The sequence below is a fragment of the Terrapene carolina genome, unplaced genomic scaffold (assembly GCF_002925995.2).
Source record: "Terrapene carolina triunguis isolate 2854851 unplaced genomic scaffold, T_m_triunguis-2.0 Scaffold89, whole genome shotgun sequence".
Taxonomy (NCBI): Eukaryota; Metazoa; Chordata; order Testudines; family Emydidae; genus Terrapene; species Terrapene triunguis.
The window spans coordinates 24764723-24787807 of NW_020664440.1; the positions used below are offsets into that span (position 1 = coordinate 24764723).

Below are 23085 nucleotides of genomic sequence, written 5' to 3' on the forward strand. Positions count from 1 at the left end.
GGGGGGGGTCAGGGCAGAAGGGTGTGTGTGTGTGTGTGGAGGGGTACAGGGGTCAGGGCAGAAGGCTGAGTGTGTGTGGGGGTGCAGGGGTCAGGGCAGAGGGCTGGGTGTGTGTGTGGGGGTGCAGGGGTCAGGGCAGAGGGCTGGGTGTGGGGGGGGTTCAGGGGTCAGGGCAGAGGGCTGGGGTGCTCGGCTCCTGGGGGTGCTCACGGCAGGGGGCTGGAGGGGATATGCCCCGTTTCCACCTCTTCCCCACCTCTTCTCTGCTTCCTCCCCGGAGGAGCGAGCACACTGCGGCTTGGCTCGGCTCGGCTCAGCTCCACTCTCCCTCCCCCTCCCCATCGCAAGGGCGATCAGCTATCGGCGGCAGGGAGAGGGAGTGGGAGGGGCAGGAAAGCACCACGCTGGGGGAAGAAGCGGGGAAGGAGGGAGCTTGGCTGCCGGCATGACCAAGCTTCTGCCTCCTGCCCCCGCAGGAGAAATCGATGGCCAGGGGGGCTGAGTGGGGACAGGACCCTGGCAGGCAGCAGCATGCCATCAAAAATCGGCTCACGTGCCCTCTTTGGCACGCGTGCCGCAGGTTGCCGACCCCTGCAGTATATGTTTACTAAAAATGTGTACAATACCGTGCTGGTTGATATTTCTTGGGTGTAATTTCCTAGTCCCTTACATTGGTTATACCATTATCAAATGACCCAAAATGAACATTAACTACCTTCCTGGAATCTAAGTAGCTTATTTTTAATTTTTTGTTAAATCATTCACATAGTTTATTCCAATGCCTATGTATTACATTTCTAGAGCCTGATCATCCACTTCTCTTTTCCCCATTTCCAGATGTCAGGGGGACTGTTTGTATGTGGATTACACCCCTCCATGCAGAAAGGGGCAGGGGCAGCCACTTCCACAGCACCATATCCACCAGCACCTTCCCAAAACCTTGGGAATGATTCTTCTTGGTTTGGGAACCTTTCAAGAGGAAGGTGGAGGGACCCAGATGGGCTGTGGACAAAGGGCATGCAGTCCTCTGTTGGGTGGGAAAAAGTTGAATAGTAACACAGTGTTCCCTCATAGGTCCTGTAGATTTTATGGCTGGGTCTGTATTATCTTGCCCACATCTGCTCCCTGGGGTAGGGAACCCCCCATTTAAGTGAGACTGTGGGGACAGCTGTGGACAGGGGGAATTCCCATCAGGGCTGCACTGTGAGAGGCCTCTGTGTGTGAAAAGCCCTGGCCTCCCACTGCTCCCACATCTGTGTGATTTGGTGTGGGCCTGGCTCCGCAGGGGGACACACTTTGCCTTCCCAACCCAAAGATAGAACAATTTGGTAGTTGCTAAATGACAACAATCTTATGGAATCTTTCCCTTTGGCCAGTCCCACATTTTTACTGGAAGGGGCTGTCTAGCTCCTATCAATTCCATATTCACAGAACTGCAGATTATTAATGTCTACACAGAGTATAGTTTGAACTCAAAAGAATGAGAACTGCTCCCAGTTGATGTGAAGAAAAATAACTTTCCAAGAAAACTGAAACAACTTCTAAACCAGTTGATTCTCAGTTGAACAAATACAATAAAAGATCTGTTATTTTTGTAGCTTTCTTGATAACCTTTTCTCGCTAATTCTAATATTGTTGTATTTAGGTAACAGTGGTAACTAAGATAATTGTACATAAGCAGTAGTGCGATATCGCAACATGTATTTTAGTATGTAAAATTCATAAATGGTCTAAATATGCTAACAAAATATTACATTTTAAATTAGTATGATCACTGTGCATACTGGTATGTGAAAAAAATCAGTAAGGGAAATCCAAAACTCATGTATTTATCACTATTGTTGTTGTTAAAATGAAGTGCCAAACCTTTTAAGATAATATTACTAATAATATTAGTCCTGATTGTTGGAAGATTGCCAGTTCTTCATCATCTCGCAGAAATATGTCCTACTTGAACTGTAAAAACATGTGATTCCCCTTTTCCTCCCTCCTTTTTCCCACTCACTGGAGCTGTATTATGTTAGCGTGAGTTGCGTTGAGCCGAATCCAATCTGGAATTAAGAATGCCCAAGGGCATTTTTAACAAACTGTCATTCATTTGAACTCTAACCCTGTTTAGTTTAACAGAATCTGGTTACTCAGATGTATATTTTTTGCACATTCACTTCTCTTTCTTTTCGTATCTTGGTGTGAAACTGTGTTAATTGGACTTGGAGGGAGAGAGGATTGTTTAAAACATATTGAAAACTAAGAATGAGAGTTACGGGCACAGTAGCTTGGCTTGTTGTTTTTCTGCCCTCCAGAAATTATGAACTTCAGTTCAGACATTGAGAATAAACATATTTAGTCAAAGTGAGATCCTCAAAATGCTGACATTTGGTTAAGCTTTCTGGGTTGAAAAAATGCACTGTTTTTAATAGCTCATTTATTATATTATTATAATAAGGAAACTGGTGAAATTAGGCTTCCAGAAATTTAAAAAAGGCGCTAGTAATGGATTCGGGATGTTCAGGTTTTCATCTTAAAAGACAGCCCAAAATTCAATGAGATCCCCAAAATAAATTCTTCCAACGGTTGAGATTAAATAAACCTTTACTTAGTAATTACAACATCTAGCCAACCGCCATGAGGGAGCTTCTGGATGTTACAAGTTCAATCTTTTCCAATAGGTGTCACTGTAAGGCAGTAATGATGAAGAGATGTGAGGTAGAATAGAGATAAAGGTAGAAAAATCCCATAATAAGGGTAATTAGAAGAATAAGATTATCATTATTTGCCGTCGGCAGATAATTAAAATACTTTACAATACTGCTTGAATTTTGGATTAGATTACTGATGAGCAATAGTGACTTTGAGAGAAATTCTTCTTGTGATTTTTGTATATAGAATATCCTATCAATGTACATACATGGACTGACAGGAGAATAGACACTTCACTATGGAAGGAAAGTGGATCCACTCTAAAGGCCGGATTAATAAAGTTAGGAAGTTGTTGAATATGTCCTTCGGTGCAAACTTTCTCTTATACTTTGTAGAGGTGTGTGAAAAATGCATAAAGCCGCTATTTGACCAACAATAAGCTGATCCCTAAGCTACCTTCCATGGACAATGGAGAAATTGAAGAACACCTGTGAGGGACAGGATAGTATTAGTGCTGGTCTCATTGCTCCTCCATGGGGACTAGAGTACAGCAATCTGTTGTCACTTTTCTGGGGAAAGGGAAGAAAAAAAAATACCCAATGCTCCCTTTCTTCCTCTCAGCAGGGATTGGAACAGCAAAAGAAAGGGATATTTGGCAAAATTCAGAAAGCTGACATTCAGCTTAAAACCAAATGCCAGGGATTTTGTGCAGCCCTAATACTAGGGTTAAATGGTGATAGATTAGTTCTCTCCCATATCATAATCTTTTATCATTTTAACCTGTCAGGGATGTGAATAGGTTCTGTTGTTAGGGTATGGGCTTATGGTTGATCTTTCTCCCTTTCTAGAAGTGTAAATGTATTACAGGTGTAGCTGGCAACATTGCCTATAGTTAAGGTTGTCTGATACTTTACATTATAATATAATGTGAGTGTGTATATTTAACGTATATGTAGGGGCAGTGATCTTGATTGTGACATTAGCAATCACACACATATACATTTTCTAAGAAGGTATTTGAAAGTCACTTCCTGCTACACTTTAGTAAGGCTTTTGATACTGTCTCGCATGACCTTCTCATAAACAAATTAGGGAAATACAGCCTAGATGGAGCTATTATAAGGTGGGTGCATAACTGGTTGAAAAACCATTCCCAGAGAGTAGTTATCAGTGGTTGACAGTCAAGCTGGAAGGGCTTATCAAGTGGGGTTCTGCAGGGATCAGTTCTGGGTCCTATTCTGTTCAGTATCTTCATCAGTGATTTAAATAATGGCACAGAGTGTACATTTATTAAGTTTGTGAATGATACCAAGCTGGGTGGGGTTGCATGTGCTTTGGAGGATAGGATTAAAATTCAAAATGATCTGGACAAACTGGAGATATGGTCTGAAGTAAATAGGATGAAATTCAATAAGAACAAATGCAAAGTACTCCACTTAGGAAGGAACAATCAGTTGCACACATACAAAATGGGAAATGATTGCCTAAGAAGGGGTACTGCAGAAAAGGATCTGGTGGTCATAGTGGATAATAAACTAAATATGAGTCAACAGTGTAACACTGTTGCAAAAAAAGCAAACATCATTCTGCGATTTATTAGCAGAAATGTTGTAAGCAAGGCATGAGAAGTAATTCTTCCACTCTACTTTTAGCTGTTTAGGCCTCAACGGGAGTAGTGTGTCCAGTTCTGGTGCCACATTTCAGGAAAGATGTGGACAAATTGCAGAAAGTCCAGAGAAGAGCAACCAAAATGATTAAAGATCTAGAAAACATGACCTTTGAGGGAAGATGGGAAAAAATGGGTTTGTTTAGTCTGGAGAGGAGAAGAGAAGACAGAGGGAGGACGTGATAACAATTTTCAAATTCATAAATGGCTGTTACAAGGAGGAGGGAGAAAAATTGTTCTCCTTAGCCTATGAGGATAGGACAAGAAACAATGGGATTAAATTGCAGCAAGGGAGATTTAGGTTGAACATTAGGAAAAAAATTCCTATCAGGGTAGTTAAGCACTGAAATAAATTGCCTAGGGAGGTTGTGGAATCTACGTCATTGGAGATTTTTAAGAGCAGGTTAGACAAACACCTGCCAGGGATGGTTTAGATAATACTTAGTTCTGCCTTGAGTGCAGAGGACTGGACTAGAAGACCTCTGGAGGTCCCTTCCAGTCCTACATTTCTATGATACCAGCCTGCCTGCCAATCAAATCCTGGTGCTGCTTTAGGTATTTGTGAGATAAGTAGGTAGGGAAACATAGAACACTGAACTTAAGTTTTGGCAGAAAAGTGAAGGAGGAACTGATTTGCAAATATTGTGTTAAAATGTAAATACATGTATAGCTTTTGAGTCTACACATGCTAGTGATTCGTGGTCTTAAACCGTTTTTTTATTCACCTTTTAAAAAAATTTCTCTCTACCTTTAAAATCTCATCACTTCTATGTGTAGATATTTTTACAAATATACTTGACTTTTTTATTCTCTAAAATAAAGTAAAAAGTAAATAAAAATGTCAGCACATTAATAGTTGGAAGATAATGATCGCTTTACATGCTTTAAAAATATTCTCAAATGATTTGATTGATGGGAAACTTGATTTGAGCTGTGGTGTCTATCAACACACAGTAGGACAAATCTGGCTAATGCTTCAGGAGAAGGAAAAAGTAAATTTTAAAACTTACTGTGATGCTGTTATTCCAATTTAGGGTCTTGTACTGCATACAGGCCCACACCTCCAGAGTGCCATTGACATAGATGTCACTGTTGTGAAATAAGGGTCCATGCATTTGAATCAGTTTGTAGGGCTGGATCTTTACAGATGTTACTATTAACAGATGCAACTGACTTTAAGTAATAGATTGGGGACTTAATTACTTGGCACTTATTATTAATGTGAATTGAGTAGCTAAAACTGCATTCAGGGCTTGGAGAAATTTAAGGATGAGATTTGGGAATAATCCTATTAAAACAAGAAAAATATTAAGTTAAGTTTTATATATAGTTGGACTTCTTTTGGGACAAGGTATGTGCCTTTGTATATGAATATGTAGAAAATTAAACCCTATTTGTATTTTTATGGTAACATATTGACATTATATGATCAAAAATATTATAAATTATTGCAAGTAATCCCCTCTCCCCCTTGCTTGTGTTCATCCTTAGTTTTCCTTTTGTTCATTTTTTCTTTTTTTCTATAGGTCACAGTGCAGATCTCTCTTTTTCAATATGTATTTTCCCAAGTATAACTTTTCTAGGAAATAGTCACTGCGGAAAGGCAATAATAGCTATTTTCGAAGAAATGTGAAGTCCTCACCATGCAAGTGACTCTGCATCAGTGTAACTCTGCGCCTACACAGAACTGGTCGCAGGATTCACATCATTTCTCTTTGTTGTTTCATTTATACCTGTATTTCACCAGTTTTACTTTTTGAGGGGCAGGGTGGAAAGATATTGAAAGGTATTAACCAATTTATTGCTGTTGCTAATGACCGCACTGCACCTTAAGCAGGAGGGACATTGTCCGGTCTTGCCAGAGGAAGGGTAGCAGTGTGGATTGAATGAACATGGAGTTGCCTACACTGTACACTTTTATCTGCCAGGTAGTCCCAGACATCTAATAATAAAGTTGCAGCCTGATTAAATCCATATCAACTGTCCTTTCGATATAGCCGGACAATTCTAGGTATCCTAGTAGAACATGCCTTTTTATGTATTGAATGTACCGGGCACATTCTAATATCCCATCAACCTCAATGGAATGTCAATAGAGAATGGCTGCACAGTACTTATGGTAAAGGGGTTAAGTAATATATAAGTTTTCAAATAATGTTTGAGTCTGATTACTATTGTTTGATTCATACAATAGTGTTCATTCTGCTTCACAAAGCTGTTATGTGGGAGACAAGCAACATAATATTTGCTCAACTTGAAAAAAAAAGTATGTGATTTATATGTGCTGATTGCATGGTAGTAGTATTTAGATAACAACATAGAGACAAGCAGTAATTAAAAATGAACTTGGGGAAAACATCTTATTTTCTCTGTAGACAGGCTGATTATATGACCATAGCTGAATTCTGTCAGACTTCTTCTGTACACCAGCAAAAGCAGACATTTTTGCTTGACTTCCATAGTATCAACAACATGGTAGCACAGAAAAAAAAAGCAGTCAGATTGGATATATTCCAGTTGGCTCCCTCCCCTATCACTTTTTGGCTAGTCTGATGTAATGCATCTAATATTTTCCTCCGCTGTTGGTTAATTTATATAATTTTAATTTTTTGGAGAGGGGAGTGGGTGGGTAAGAAAACAAAACAGGAAGCATGTCACAATTTCTCTAAAAATATAATCATAGGATCTTGGGGAAATACTCTACCACCTATTGTTCACATAAAACTCTTTAAAAAGTATAAAACTTCACATTATACCCCAAAGTATACCACAGCCTGTAGTTAGTGATGTGGCGATTACTAAAGTGGCTACTATATTTTTAGCAGATTACAAGTAGGGAGAAAGAAAGAAAAGAGCAACAAAATATCTGTAGTGACCAATCTTACTTTTCAAGTATTTTATTCCTCATGTGTTTATAGGAGGTGCATATAGCAAATACAAAATGGTTTTACTCTGACAAAATATTCAAAGAGAAAACCCCAAGTTAGGACCATTGCATTAGTCTTTATGTACTGGAAGCCTGATTCTCTGTTCACACACATGCAAAATTGGAACCTGAAGATGACATCAAGTCTGATTGACCTGCAGTCTCCAGTCTTATCTCATTTGCTGAGTTTCTGTGCCAAGGGTAAGGGGAAGCCATGCTGGAGTTAATGTGCTTTTTAGCAGTGACCATGTAGTGACCTTCTACCCTGTCATATAGACTTAACAGTTCTGTAAATGTAATGATCCACCCACAAGACAGTCCTGCTGCTGCCAGGCAAGTGTAATATATATTTTCCTTTCTGCAGAGGTTGAGTTTTATTCTTTAATTAATATTATGTCACTTTTATAACACAACCTACACTTTTTTCTAAATTGCTAGTTTTTAAAGTTTTTAAAGTTTTTTAATGTTTTTTTTAATCCCTGCAGTAAGCAATTCCCCATGAATGCATTTCATATTTATTGGTAAATCTCCTCAAAAATTGCTAAGACGGAGCTGAGGTTGAGAATATATTCCATGAATTAAAAAATAGATGTTCAAATGTAAGAATCTTAGCTCTTTCCCTATTCCACATGCTCTGACCATACACTCATCAGAGGTTCTCACCAGTTGTCATATAAAATGTAAGTCTGAAAGGAGCTGTTTTTGGTGAAAGTTGTGTGTGGTGTCAAGATCAGTTTATAATGGAAGTGCTGTTAGAGCCTGAACTATAGAGTTACTACCACAGGTCCATAATGCGTTCCATAGACTAAATGGTGTAGGAAGTATTTATGGCAATGGCACAGGTTGAAGGGCTCTTGGTAATGTACATTAGTTCAATGGTTTGTATAAATGTTATTGGTGACTAGATGGATTCTTGGAAACTCGATCATTTCCTGGTGTTTAAGAACTGATTTTTTTTTAACCAGTAAAAAGTAGGAATGGATTTGAACGATGCTTCCACTTATATTCAGCCCTACTATGATTTTTCTGTGTTTACAAAATATTATTTGCTATGAAGAATATGGAACTTAAACAATCTATGCTTTTTAGTTAGAAGAACTGATGAATGCACTGGAAAAGACCAGACAAGAATTGGATGCTACCAAAGCCCGTCTTGCCTCAACACAGCAGTCTCTGGCTGAGAAAGAAGCACATCTGGCTAACCTCAGAATAGAGCGGAGAAAACAGCTTGAAGAAATATTAGAAATGAAGTAAGTACATTTACTCCTCTTGATACTAGAAGCATTGCAATTTCCATTTCCCCCCCCCCCGCTCTATATGTACTGTACTCATATTTAAACCGTCTGAAACTCAGGACCTCTTAAGAAATGTGTGTGAGTTAGGTTCCCTCTAAAATATCCTTGGATTATGAAGGTAATATTTATTAGGAAGTCAGCAACACACACAGGTAGAATTCTCGAAAAAGTGTTTTGTTATAACTTCCATTTGCCTTGTAGTGTTAGATGCTAATACAGAATCAGCACAGTTTAACTTAAGTTGAGAGCTTCTGAAATATTTTAATATGAATGTCTCCATTCATTATCTGTGTTTTAAATTACCATAATATTCTGCCTTATTCTGATGTGAAAAGGGTTCATCTGTGGCACAAAGCAAATTTGTCCACTGGGTTATGCTAAAACTAGGATGCGGTCACATCTTTCAGCAAGAATCCTGAAAAAAGCTCCATGTTGGATTTCCTGTTAGAGTGTCAAATGAGAGGGAAAGGGAAGGTCAATTTTATATAGCTGTTGTAAAGCTTACTAAGTTGAATTGACACAAAAATATCAGCATATAACACTATCTCTATCTTAAGTTTAAGAAACTAAAAAGGTTGCAGAGGCCTATAATTTAAATTTAACTTCCTTCCCATAATAAAGGAAAATATGTGTAATTATAATGCATTAAGGCTGTGATACTCTCTTTGAAATTGGTGGCTTGCTAGAGAAGAATGACCTCGTTATGACTTGGCCAGTCTGGTAATTATGTAGTGATCATTATGCACAGGAAATTCAAAGAACATGAAATATATTGTAAAATTAAAAATAAAATAAACAGGCCATTTCTAACTTTCAGCTTTCCTTAGTTTTCTTGCTGTACAGGGCAGATGTCCAGATAGTTATAAAAAAGGTAAGTCCATCTGACAAAGAAATTATTTAATATTGTTGCTCTAAATACACCACACAACGCATACACATGTATACATATGGTATAATTCTGCATATGTCAAACTGAAAAAGGGATATCAAATAATATGTAGGTTGATTATAAATATCTGGGTGCAATCATAGCCCCGGTGTAGTCAGTGGGAGTTTTCACCTCTGGTCTATATTAAAAAGTGGAAATGTGCATGGTTCATTATTGATGATAGTATTATTTAGTGAACAAATAGGGAACCAAATGCAGTCATAAGCAGTTTTTATTTACTTTGCTATTTTATTATAGCTTTCTTTCATATAGATAGTTGTTAGCTGCTGATTCAGCTGCAATTGAATCAGAGGCTTAGTGCCAATACAATTTCAAATGTTCATCTGTCTTGACTGTATAATTTTGTTTGCTCTAGTCGATTGCATTAAGTAAGTGATAAGGTCTTGCCTTAATGGAAAGGATGCATTTTTGGTATGACTGACCACAAATATCAATTGTTGGGTAAAATTAAAAAAGATTGTAAGGGAAGTTCTGGCTATTGCTGTGGTATATTTGGGTTGCTGTACAGACTCTCATGGGTATTGGAGACACATGTTTGGAGTGCATCTTTTGATTGAGATTCCTAGCTTGTAAAGCCTATGTAGAGCTTGAATTCACTTTGGACAGAAATGGGTTACCTAGCTTTATGGATAAAGGACCTAATAGTGGGTAGAAGACTCAGTTGTCCTAGCCCAGAGATAGAAAGGTGTCAAAGACTAGGATGGGATATAGGAGTAGACAAATTAGTGGCTGTCAGAGCCACTAATGCTGTGATGACAATATCTTGTAGCACAAATTCCTAATTAAGGAAGCAAGTATTTGTGATCGATAAGATACTGTTTTTACTTTTTCTTCATTTGCATAGTTGTCGGTGTCGTTTGTTCTTTAGGTTTTGATAATTACTTTTAACAGCCACCTTATTTATTTTTTACATTGTTGCCTTTTAATTTCTTGGTTTATAATTTTTCTAGACTTGTGAATCTTTGTTCGACCCTTAACTGGTGCTTCTATCTTTAAGAAAAGCAATTTTGTACATACATTTTTTTTAAATAAATGTTTATCCCTAAAATATGAACCAGGATTTCTCCAAAAATAAATCCTCCACATTAAAAAAACAAAACAAGTAAGTTTTCTTGGTTTAGGTGTTTTGTTATACATAAATTAAGAATACCTCATAGGTAGGGCCCTACCAAATACATGGCCATGAAAAACACATCACGGACCATGAAATCTGGTCTTTTGTGTGCTTTTACCTTATACTGTATAGATTTCATGGGGGAGACCAGCAGTTCTCAAATTGGGGGTCCTGACCCAAAAGGGAGTTGCAAGGGGGTCACAAGGTTATTTTAGGGGGGGTCGCAGTATTGCCACCCTTACTTCTGCACTGCCTTCGGAGATGGGCGGCCAGAGGGCAGCAGCTGGTGGCCAGGCGCCCAGTTCTGAAGGCAGTGCCCAGCCAGCAGCAGTGCAGAATTAAGGGTGGATCTACGATACCATGCCACCCTTACTTCTGCGCTGCTGCTTTCAGAGCTGGGCAGCCAGAGAGTGGCGTCTGCTGACTGAGGGCCCAGCTCTCCAGGCAGCAGTGCAGAGGTAAGGGTGGCAATACCATACCATGCCCTCTTTACTTCTGTGCTTTTGCTGTCAGTGGCTCTGCCTTCAGAACTGGGCTTGTGGCCAGCAGCTATCACTCTTCAGCTGCCCAGCTCTGAAGACAGAACTGCCGCCAGCAGCTGTGCAGAAGTCACGGTAGCAATACCCCAACCCCCCCGACACACACACAGTAACCTTGTGAGCCCCGCAAAAATCCTTTTTGGGTCAGGACCCCTACAGTTACAACACTGTGAAATTTCAGATTTAAATAGCTGAAATTATGAAATTAACGATTTTTAAAATCCTATGACTGTGAAATTGACCAAAATGGACCATGAATTTGGTAGGGCTCTATTCATAGGCAGCAGAGGGTTTCCTAACTGTCATCTTCTCTTGCAGTTTGGCCACTTGATTGACTACTTTATTACTCCAGTTTTAAGCAGTTGTAACTCCATCTATTTTTATAAACTCCAGAGAGAGGTTTGGAGTTTAAACCTGAGCCTTTTGTGAAGTCTCTTCTCTCTAGACATGTGGGACCTCCCTGGAGCCTATCACAGGGATCCAGTCCTATTGCAATCAATGTGAATTTTGCTAATGATTTAGGGAGGAATAGGATTGGGCCTACTTTCCTTGGTAAATAAAACAGATATTAATGTATTATTGTTTTACAGTATACCATAAAATACCGCTATGTGAGTTGTGATATAAGGCTGAGTTAATGTTTGGGAAAATCCTTAAATTTGAATGGGATCATCTGATGATATAATTTTAATACAGTAGGTCTGCACGGGTGTATCTGTGCCTTGGTCAGCATAACCTCTATCACTTGTGATGATGTGTGATATGGAAAGAATTTATCATGACTGTCAGAATCCAGGATGATTTTGCAGAGCCAGGAGATAGTAAATAGAGCTGATATGACATGGAAAGCAATGAGGCACACATTAATGTGGAACTTCACAGTGCCATTTTTCAAAAGGCACTTTTTAGTGGAGACCTGCACTTCAACTTCTTAATGTTGTTATTTTTTAAGTGCTTGTTACCACAATCTTATTATTGCATTAAAGCTACTTTTAAAAAAATGTTATTGTAACTTTGCCTTAATAAAAAGTTTAGAAAACATAAAAGAATTATACATGTAAAAAATCACGCTTTGAGTTCTGTGGATGAAAAGAGCTATATTAATGCTAAATATTGTTTCAGAACATATAAGATGTATAATTTATCATGTGAATTTACATTTTAATTTAGATAGATAGATAGATAGATAGATTTAATAAAATCTGCAGTACATTGTATTATATACTTACTAAATAGTCCAATAAGAATAATTCACAAACATGGGTCAAAGGAGTTTGATTTTATATACTTGCTTACTGAAAGAGGAACATAATGAAAGAGCAATTCAAAACTGCATGGCATTTAATTATTTTTATTAATATACATTATATTCTAATAACCAAACAGTGAATCAAATTAGAGTCATACGGCTGATGGCAGAATACTGACAGTTCTGCATAGTAGTAATACACTAGCATAGTGTTTATTCATCTGCTTTTTCTCTTGTAATGTATTAATTTAATTAGCAGACCAGACTATAGCTCCATAACTGATATTTACCATTTTATTATTTAATGCTGAGTAGATACAATTTGTGACTGCTGGCTTACAGGCATGAATTGTGTACTTAAGAACTTTCATGATGATTTCCTATGCTTATATTATGTTAAAGTTCCAAACATAGCTCTCAATTCTAAACCCATCTGGTTGACATTGCCAAGATCCATCTTAATTCACTGGGTATAATCAGTTGTCAGTTTTAGACAAATTCTTCAGTTGTCATTACAAGTCTCCATGTATACTAAGTTATTTAAAGAAGTTTAGAATAAAACCAGGTAGCAACTTAATCTAGTGCATTATGTAGTTGGGCTTTTTGATCTGGACTCTGAGAGAGAGCACCACTCATTAGATAAGTGCCCTTCAAAGAAGAGGAAGTTCAATGGAATGAGATAAACATCTCCTTATATTCTTTGCTTGATGTTAACATGTGAAAAGATGAGATTTATTTTTTTAAGAATTCCACAATATTAAAGTTTGGAGCAAGAGTTGCATGTTATTGACAATAAAGAGTTATATAATTTCTGGAGAAAATATTTTTGTTATGGTGAAAATAATATTCAGCATAACAAAAATATTTTCTCAATGTGCACAAATAATTCATACTGGCATTAATGGGAGTAATGCATACGTGTTAACATCAGCATATACCATATGTTCAAATCCATTATTTTGCCTATTTGGTCCTAATGCTTTCTGCATGGTTTATAACCAGTGCCTTCTCAGCATAATAAAATCACTGAGCTAATTATTATGTAAAATATACTATTTTTTCAAAAGTTTCTGTATTGCATAATGTCAATAATTTAATATAGATTTCAGAAATTATTTACTGTCTCTTAAAATGTTTCAAATGTCTTGAAATTAGACCCTGCTATTTAAAAATACATACTAGGGCTGAATCCTTTCCTTATACTTAATGAGTGGAAAACTAAAAATCTTGTGGAAACTCAGTGCTTATCTTGAAAAGTTTCCTTCATCTTCATAGATTTCAAGGCCAGAAGGGATCATTGTGATCAACGAATCTGACTTCCTGTATGACACAGGCCGTAGAACTTCCACAAAATAATTCCTAGAACAAGTTTTTCAGAAAAACATCCAATCTTGATTTAAAAATGATCAGTGATGGAGAATCCGCCCTGACCGTTAGTGTGTTGTTCCAATGGTTAATTACTCTCACTGTTAGAAATTTACATTTTATTTCCATTCTGAATTTGTCTAACTTCAACTTCCAGTCATTGGATCACATTATACCTTTCTCTCCTAGATTGGAGACCCCATTATTAAATATTTATTCCCCAGGTAGGTACTTATAGGCTGTAATCAAAACACCTCAACCTTCTCTGTGCTAACTAAATAGATTGAGCATCTCAAGTCTATCACTATAAGGCATGTTTTCTAATCTTTTAATTATTGTCGTGCTCTTTTCTGAACCCTCTCTAATTTATTAACATCCTTCTTGAATTGTGTACTCCAAAACTGAACACACTGTTCCACTAGAAGTCTCATGGGTGCCAAATATAGAAGTAAAATAATTTCTCTACTCCTATTCAAGATCCCCCTGTTTGTGCATTCAAGAATCACATTATCTCTTTTGGCCACAGTGTCTCATAGGGAGCTCATGTTTAACTGATTATCCACCACGATCCCAAAATCTTTTTCAAAGTCACAGATTCCCAGGATAGAGTCTCTCATCATGTAACTATGGTCTACATTCTTTATTCCTAGATGTATACATTTACATTTATCCATATTAAAATACACAGTGTTTGCTTGCACCCTGCTTATGAACTGATCCAGATCCCTCTGTATCAGTGACCCATCATCTTCATTATTTACCAGTCCCCCAGTTTTTGTATCATCTGCAAACTTTATCAGTGATGATTTAATATTTTCTTCCAGGTCATTAATAAAATGTTAAATAATATAGGACCATGAACTGATCCCTGGGGGACTCCACTAAAAACACACATGTTCTGTGATGATTTGCCTTTTACTATTACATTTGGAGACCTATCCGTTTGCCAGCTTTTAATCCATTTAATGTGTGGCATGGTAATTTTATATCTTCCTAGTTTTTAAACAAATATTCATATGGTACCAAGTCACATGTAGGGTGACCAGACAGCAAATGTGAAAAATTGGGACAGGGGGTGGGGAATAATAGGAGCCTATATAAGAAAAAGACCAAAAAATCAGCACTCTCTCTATAAAATCAGGAAATCTGGTCACCCTAGTCACATGCCTTGCAGAAATCTAAATATATTACATCCACTCTATTACCTTTATCAACCAAACTTGTAATCACATCAGAAAAAATCAAGTTAGTTTGACGGACTTTATTTTCCACAAACCCTTGTTGATTGTCATTAATTATATTAACTTCCTTTAATTCTTAATTAATAAAGTCCCATATCAGCCACTCCATTATCTTGAAACATAAGAATGTGGGGAAGGAGGCGTTTCTTCGGTGTGGGCAGCAGATCCAGCCTTTCAATCTTTCAGATGACCCCATATTTGTGAAGAGCTTTTTCAGATCACAGGGCATCCACAATGGCCTTGCTTCCCTTTTGCATGGCAGCGTAATTTCCCCAGAAGCAGTGCTTCCATTCAGTCTCAGATGGAGATTGCTGCCAAACACTTTTCATAGGCCCACATGGAACAAAAATATATTTCACTTAATTGCAAATAGCTCATATTTTATATATTGGACTTATATGGAATCACATGTAGTCTGAATATATTAATTAATAGGAAAACGGCTCATTTGTATATAATAGTTCACATATGCAACGTATGAAAACAGCTGTGCTATCTATGCATATGAAACCAATATACTTTCCTCATGTGGAGTGAGTTTCAGTGTGTGGATAGGGTCACTATTATCTTCCTAACAGTGTCAGTATTATCTTACACTGAGGAAGATACTATTCTTGCCCTGAAGAGCTCACAGTCTATAAAGACGAAGACAGATGAAGAGCGGGAGAATGGATATATCACACAAAGTAAGATGGCAGAGTGATAATCGGCACACTTCCTGTTAGTTCCATTTTTTAATTCTATATATAAAAATTCCAAACCGCAACCATTAAACATTAACAAAATTCCTTAACAGCTAAACTGACTGATATTTTTGCTTTAAAAACAAATCCATGAATTGACTTCTTGCAGAATGCTGTGATTAAAATTAGGATCTCAAAAACTGACTCCTTTGCGGTTCTAATCAAGTCAATGAAAATGAGGGTGGTAAGCACTACACTTGGTAATAAGTGTTCACAGGTTCAGTTCCACACATTATACAGAAACTGAACATCACTGTTTTGACTTGAAGATGAGTGCATCCATACTTTTTGAGACGTTAATATTATGCACTGAATTTTTCTTTTAAGCATCTGGTCAGTCCAGTGATGTATTGGAGGGGACTCTTAGTAAACCCGGGACAAAATTCCTGCCAGCAATTTGAAAGGAAAGTTGGGTAATTTCCTTGCCTCTGATAGTGCATACCATCACTATGGGTATGTCTACACTGCAGTTGGGAGTGTGCTTCCCAGCGCAGGTAGATAGACACACACTAGCTCTATTTGAGCTATGGTGCTAAAAATAGCAGTTTAACCAAGATGGCAGAGGCGATGGGTTGGGTTAGCTGAGTATGTACCTAGGGAGTCTGGGTGGGATTACCCAGGCGATTCACCCAAGATGCCACCTCTTCTATCCTGACTGCACTACTATTTTTTAGCATGCTAACTTGAGCAGAGCTCCTGCATGTCTGTCTGTCTGCACTGAGAAGCAGCTCCCAGCTGCAGTGTAGAGGTAGGTACCCTATAGGTACTGCTAAAGCAGTCCAGCTGGAGATGACTTAATCCTGATACTCAGGAAAAAAATATTTTTGAAGAACTATGTCGCCCTTTAGAATGGGCCAGATTGTACCAAGTAGACGGCTTGTTCATAAAGGGAAGATACTTTGGGGTCCCTAATAAAATGATCCTTCCCCCCCTCATTGAATAGCACAAGCAGAACATTGTGATGTGCTATCCACAAAATCTGTTCATTTTTTCATAAGATTCTCCAATGAGTGGTTGATACCACCAACTTAAAAATCACTTCCATTGTTATAGGAACACTTGTGGTTATTATAACTGAAAGAGAATAGGAAATAAAACATTACTTGTCTCTGTTTTTCAGAAAGTTTTCTTTGTGCTTTTGGCAGCACCTGTGTATTGTCATGTTTGCAATTTTAGGGGGGGAAGGGGAACACTCCCATGTTTTATTTCCCACCAAACTTTCAGCCTCACCTGAAAGGAAAGGAAGGGGGAGGGCAGAAGAGAAAATGAAAAAGCAGAGCGGGGGGAGAAAGAAAATCTGAGGCTGCTGCATATTGCAGCAGAGCTGAACACTTTTCTCCTCACCAATCAATGATTGAGCTGATCTGCAAAGCAAGGAAGAGGCAGCTGCAATTGCCACTAGAGGCCAGTGTCAGGCAGGAGGCTGATCTCTGAAGTTGCTCAGCTCTCTCCCTGCCTGCCCTTCAAAGGGAAAGGGTTTTTGTTTTTTGGTGGGGGAGACCTTGGATGGATCCAGGTGGAGCTGAGGGGGACAGTCTCATTTGGGTAATTTGGTGGGGGAAGGAAGTGTTTCTAGGGCCTTGTTGATGGCGAAGATATAGGAGGGAAGGAGGCAGCATATACTCATAGGGACCGTTTTCAGGGATTGTATTGGGGAAGGACTCTCAGTACTGTGAAGTTCTCTGTCGTTCCTTATCTTTGCTGGTTAAGTCATTGTGTGTAGTCAGCAAGTTATTTAGTTTCCCCTTTTGTTTGTGTGGGTCATTCATGCAGCAATAGGGGAGAGACAAGCACTTGAACAAAACAGAAAAGATTAGCAGCGTGACTTAGGGGTAGGGTTAGTCCCTGAAAGTACTTTTTAAAACTGACAAAATTTAAGCTAATGATGTCTCGTTAATATAAGTGTGTTTGTGAAGTGATGCTGCCTCCTTCATTTGTTTTAGTTTGCAACACTGTGCTTGTTCAAGGAGGAAAACAAATAAATGAATAATACAGACCCTTACCTGCATCTCTCTCTGCAGAGGTACCCGTGGTACCTGGAAGATGTTTGTGAATGTTCCTGTAAAAATATTGACATATCACTGAATTAGTTTCAAGACAGTTGTTCTAACAAGCAGTGCCTTGAGGATAATTGTAGAATAAATAGGACTGGATGTATGCTATTATGTGATTCCCTATACTGTTTGGATAAACTCCAAATCTACACAAAAATACCAGGATCAGATTTTTCTAGTCTACTCTTCTGAAAATAGGATGCATATTAACAATTTTCTCTAAATAGTTTGCTCAGTCCTAACACAAAGCACTATAAATGTCAACCTATATACTGGGAAAGATAGTTTTAATAGTTTCCCTATGATGTGAATTATTTAAGCAGTCATCAGCTATTGATTTGAATATGCATTAGATACTTTGCTAACGTATAGTTGTGGAGAAAAAGTGTTTTCATAAACTAATTTAACATTTTACATTATTTTGTATGAGCTATAATTGTATATACTATAACAATCAGTAAATAGGCAACAAATTGATAGTCTTTAAAAATATACCTTTTGAAAAGTGGACTAGTAGGCTGTTTTTTGTAACCTGTGGACTGTTTCCATTTAATTGTAGGATTCATGCTGAGAGTATAGAGAGTCATATCCCAAGTTAAATACAAACAAAACAGCAGGATGTTGATACAACTGTGACTTCCATAGGAAGTAGTTAGAATGGTAATGTGGTCTCCTTCTAAGGTGGGTGGAAAGTCTCCTGTGACAGCTTTTTGCCCCACAGACCTGTAGCTCAGCATGCCTTGACTAACTTTTTTGACACCACCTTGCAAACACCATAAAGATTAGAGGAATCCAAATGAAGGCTTTGTTCTCTGGAACAGAAGTTTGCTTGACCAAAATGAAGAGATGTTTAAAAAAGAAAAACTCTAAAGGGGCAGAGGGCAATAAAATGCTTCTCTCTGTGAGAATAGTGTGAGTGAACTATTTACTTGGCAAACTGCTTTAGTCATTTAAAGACACATGCCTATCACCACATGTCTGTTTAGATGAGAGCCCAATAATAGTGCTTTTAGGGTGAAATACTATGGTTTCTCCATGGCTTTATTTGACAAAATCTGTGACATTTGGTTATTCATTCCCACAAGGAAGAAAGTGTACCATCTCCTCCTATAATTTGTTCTGTAGGTTATAGTTATAATTTGTTTTCATAACATGACGCAACTTGGCATTGGAATGTCATTAGACCAATTCAGGCAATCTTCAGAATATGAAAAAAGGGGCAATACAGTGCCCGGTCTTTGCCTGAGTATTTCCAGGGCAGAGAAGGTCGAAGGAGCCGCTGTCATGTCTTGTGTTCCCTTTACAGCAGCTGAGGACAGTAGCAGCCCTTGCACTTAGGAAGTGCTTGGAGTGTACAGACCAAAAACACAGTTTTCCTTTTCACCAGGGAATGGCTGCAGTGCTTCTTTCTCTAATGATATGGTCTTCACACAATAAACCGAATGACAATGGTTCAACTGCATACAGTGTGCAATTACAAAGGATACGTTCTAATCCTTTTGATCTACATGGAATTCAACCAGTCATACCCAGCCAATTAGAAAAAGAATGGTAACAGCTGCTGAATCTGGACAATTCATAATTGGGGGAGTGGCCAAATGTCAGCTCTTTAAATATGAAATATACAAGTTTGGGTTCTAGGGGAAAGATCCCCTTCAAACAGGTGCGGGAAAGAGATTTTTTTTTTCTGTACTGTATTGCTCATCATTTTTACATTGTAAGATGCTGTGTTACAGGGCTGTAGTTGTAACTAGATTAAACTTATCTTGTTTTACATCATCATCTTCCTTGCACAGGGCATGTTACTTGGAAACAGCAAGTTGTAACTTTCAAGGTTCCTGAGGTACCATCGCTTCCAGCCAGAGGGTTTTCTATTCCACCATGGGCATGGCACTCCAATTGTGAGACAGACCAGTGATCCGGGTGTATTTTCAAGGCATCTGCAAGGCAGGAAGGGAGTGTGTATGGAAGCGCTGTCCCTGTATGTTATTTTCTGAGTTCCTACCTCCTCGCAGCATATTATTGTTAGAGATCATGTTGCCATGTCTCCAGGCATTCTTATACCCTACCTCAGTCAGTTTCGGGCAGTAGGAGATGTGGATCTTAAAAACGAAGAGGTTTCATGTTTAAGTGATGATTTCTGTTGGAAAATCCACAAGGAATTGTTACGGGTTTTGGGGTGATGCTGCTGCATGAAGCGACAAACCCCCAGCTCTGAATGTGCCCAGCCACATACCACCCCAACCTTGCACACTGAAACAGATGAGTGTGGGGTCTTCTGCAGAATCTGGTAGGGAAGGGGATGCAGCTGCTGCTTTCGCTTTTATCACCCCTATCTTTATTTTTCCACATTCCTGTGATCACCTCTCTAGTTTTTATGTATGGCATATTGCCCATTTGTTCCTTCTCTATTTCCTTGTCAGTAAAAGTGTAAAACAAAACAACAACAACAACAAAACCTGCCATGTAATTCCCTTCTTCATAGCTTCACTGTGTCCAAACAGTAGAAACTAAAATTTTTCCATCACATGGCAGCTTGTCTTATGTTTATTCTGAAATGGGAACAGAAATCTTCACAGGGCTTTTTTGGTACAGATTGCAATATAAAATCTTCCAAAGACATTCCCTTTGTCTCTTTGACCTTTATTTTTCAATCAGGTTTTCTATGCTCCTAAAATATTTATTTTCTCTCCATAGTTGGCAGTAAAGCTCTCTCCCACACTACCATCATGGGCTGAACAGGCTGACTGCACCTATTTAATAACTTGATGATTTTTCAAATCTCTTTTCAAGAACCTGTTACATGAAGTCAACTAATGCATGCTGGAGAGGTTAAAGACCGTAACTCCAAATGCCCTTTTGCTTGTGCTGTTGACCTACAGGGAATAAGAGAGTCTGCATGATGATACAAGTAGCAATAGTTTTAAAGTACAGATTGCAAGGATTGAAACAAGTGCTCTCCCTAGGGACTGGTGAAACTCACAAAGTTTTAGGTTTTAAGAACTGCATAAACTACTTTTTGAGTTTACAAGGTACTGAAGTCTGCAAACCCTTCTCTTGTAATTTTAAACCATTATATTTTCAAGAATAATCAAGTTTTAAAAACAATGTTATACCCAAAGGGGAGCCTGTTTTATGCATTTTCATCCTCTTTGGGTTTATCACTCTGCTTGTTCTTTAATCCCCTTTTCACCCTATGTTTCTTCCGTTGTCTCACTGTTCTTTTTTCTTATAGTCTCCCAAGAGTGACATGCATACCTTGCAAAGCTTTTCTTTTGAATTTGCAAACTTGCATTATTTGAGTGGGTTTTAATTTGTCAGATTAGCCCGTGGCACTGGCACACCTCAGATTTCCAGTATTCCAAGGTTCCCAAATTCACTCCTGAGTGGGTACAGGGTTTAGGTACTGGGGGAGGCTGTTGAAGAGGAACAACAGTGAGAAGGAATGGTGCTTAGGGATATAGAGGCAGGAAGGCAATGGAGAGGGTGTTACATTAGCTGACTCCAGGAAAGGTATGACACTAAGTGGCTAGTACTGTGGGTGGCGGTGCAGAATCGGAAAGGACCAGAGTTGCCTAAAAATCACTCCTGTTTTCCCTGAGTAGTTGTGGCTGATATTTGAAATATCCATAAGGAAGAAGGAAAGAGAAACAGGCAAGATTTTTATGCATCCAGTACAGTAGGTACAGTAGGGGGACTAGTATTGCCTTCTAATTATTGAGCTTTGACTAGGTATTTGAAAAATGATTCAGCCAAGACCAAATATCAAAATTTTGCCTAGAATTTGGCAAAATATCTATTCTAGGCCAAATTAAAGTGCTTCTTTAGTGCGGGCTATCTGCATGTTCAATGTTTCATAATCCTTTAGTATGAATAACACTATACAAAATAATTTGTATTATACACTAATTATGAATTGGTAAATATTGTTAAAAAGTTGTCCTTATAAAAAGAAGATGGACTTACAGATCTAAATCATGAAAATTTGGATCTGGATTATCTCAAGGGATACTGAGGTTTAGAAGTACTACTTAATTTTCTTTGGAAATGTTTTAATTTAAACTAAAGTTAAGTGATTTTGGAGTTTGGCTTAGTTTTACTTTGTAAATGAAAATTAAAATATTTTATATTGAAAACTGTAATAACAACTTTTTTAAAGTTTCCACTGCATAACCTTAGTTTTAAAATATGAAAATAATAAAATACAATCATTTTATCAAAAAAAAAAATTCCACAGGAAGAAAGCTGTACTCCTCCAGGACTGATCTCAGCCAAACTGTGCCTTAGTTTTTAAGATAATCTAAAATATGCTTTCTTATAATTTTATTAACTGAGGAAATAGGAATGATCAAAATGATGAAATAGGATGATATTTGGACTGAACTGTAGCCAATGAGAGAATGTGATGGCATCCATTTCTGATGCCATAGTCAGAAGAACAAGTGGTTTCAAAGACAGCAATGAGGGCGTGGGAAACTGAAAGAAAAGCTAAGCTTCTGTTTTTAGGTTTTTGATTTTTTTGTTTGTTTGTTTGTTTGGTAAACTGACAGAATTACACCCTTGTCTGCTGTAACCCTCTTAGTGTAATTCTCAGAGACCTCAGTGACACCTAGGGCAGGCACTGATCAACTGCAAGTTCCCATATTGCTAACCTCAGCCAACAAACTGGTTATGATTCTAGCAGATGGGTCTGTATTTTAGGCCTTCAGAATAGAGTGGGTCAGTTTTTCCCTTCTTCCAACAAAAATCTTGCATATTTGAGATGTAGAACATGACAATTTAATAATAGGAATTAAAAGATGATGGCCTCGCCAGCAGTATGGTTTTGGACTTAGTGAAAACTTGAATTTTTGAAGTTAGAGAACCAAAAAAGCTAAAGGGTTCATGTCATATAAACTAAATTGACTGCTTATGAATTAGTATTGTGTAAACAGAATTAAAAAAAAAAATTAGAAATATATATTATACTATATATTGTAAAATTTCATATAAGACATTTATTTCAAATAAATGCAGAATATAACATGATGTTACACAATGTCAAAAATAGTGTGCATGCTAGGGAAAGATTTTAATAATATTCTTGACAAGTCAGACGAAATCTGTCAATCATCTATTTTTATCTGAATGAATACTTGCATTTCCTTTACTTAGCATATCAGAAAATAACATGGAAACAGTGTAAGTGCAGAAAGTAGCACACCTAGAATATTTCTGTATATTTATCAAGATGAATTCATTTAAACTGCTAACAGATCATCAGCCTTTTTTTTTTTTTTTTTTTTTTTTTTTTTTTTTTTTTTT

The 23085-nt window shown here is 37.8% G+C and overlaps 1 protein-coding gene across 1 annotated transcript in view; it reads left to right on the forward strand.

Moving 5' to 3' along the window:
• ERC2 (ELKS/RAB6-interacting/CAST family member 2) overlaps positions 1-23085 on the forward strand; it is a 633577-nt gene that overhangs the window by 467750 nt on the left and 142742 nt on the right. The window contains exon 17 of the mRNA XM_026650452.1: positions 8322-8482. Within this exon, the coding sequence (XP_026506237.1) occupies positions 8322-8482 (161 nt within the window). The remainder of the gene's footprint in view (positions 1-8321; positions 8483-23085) is intronic.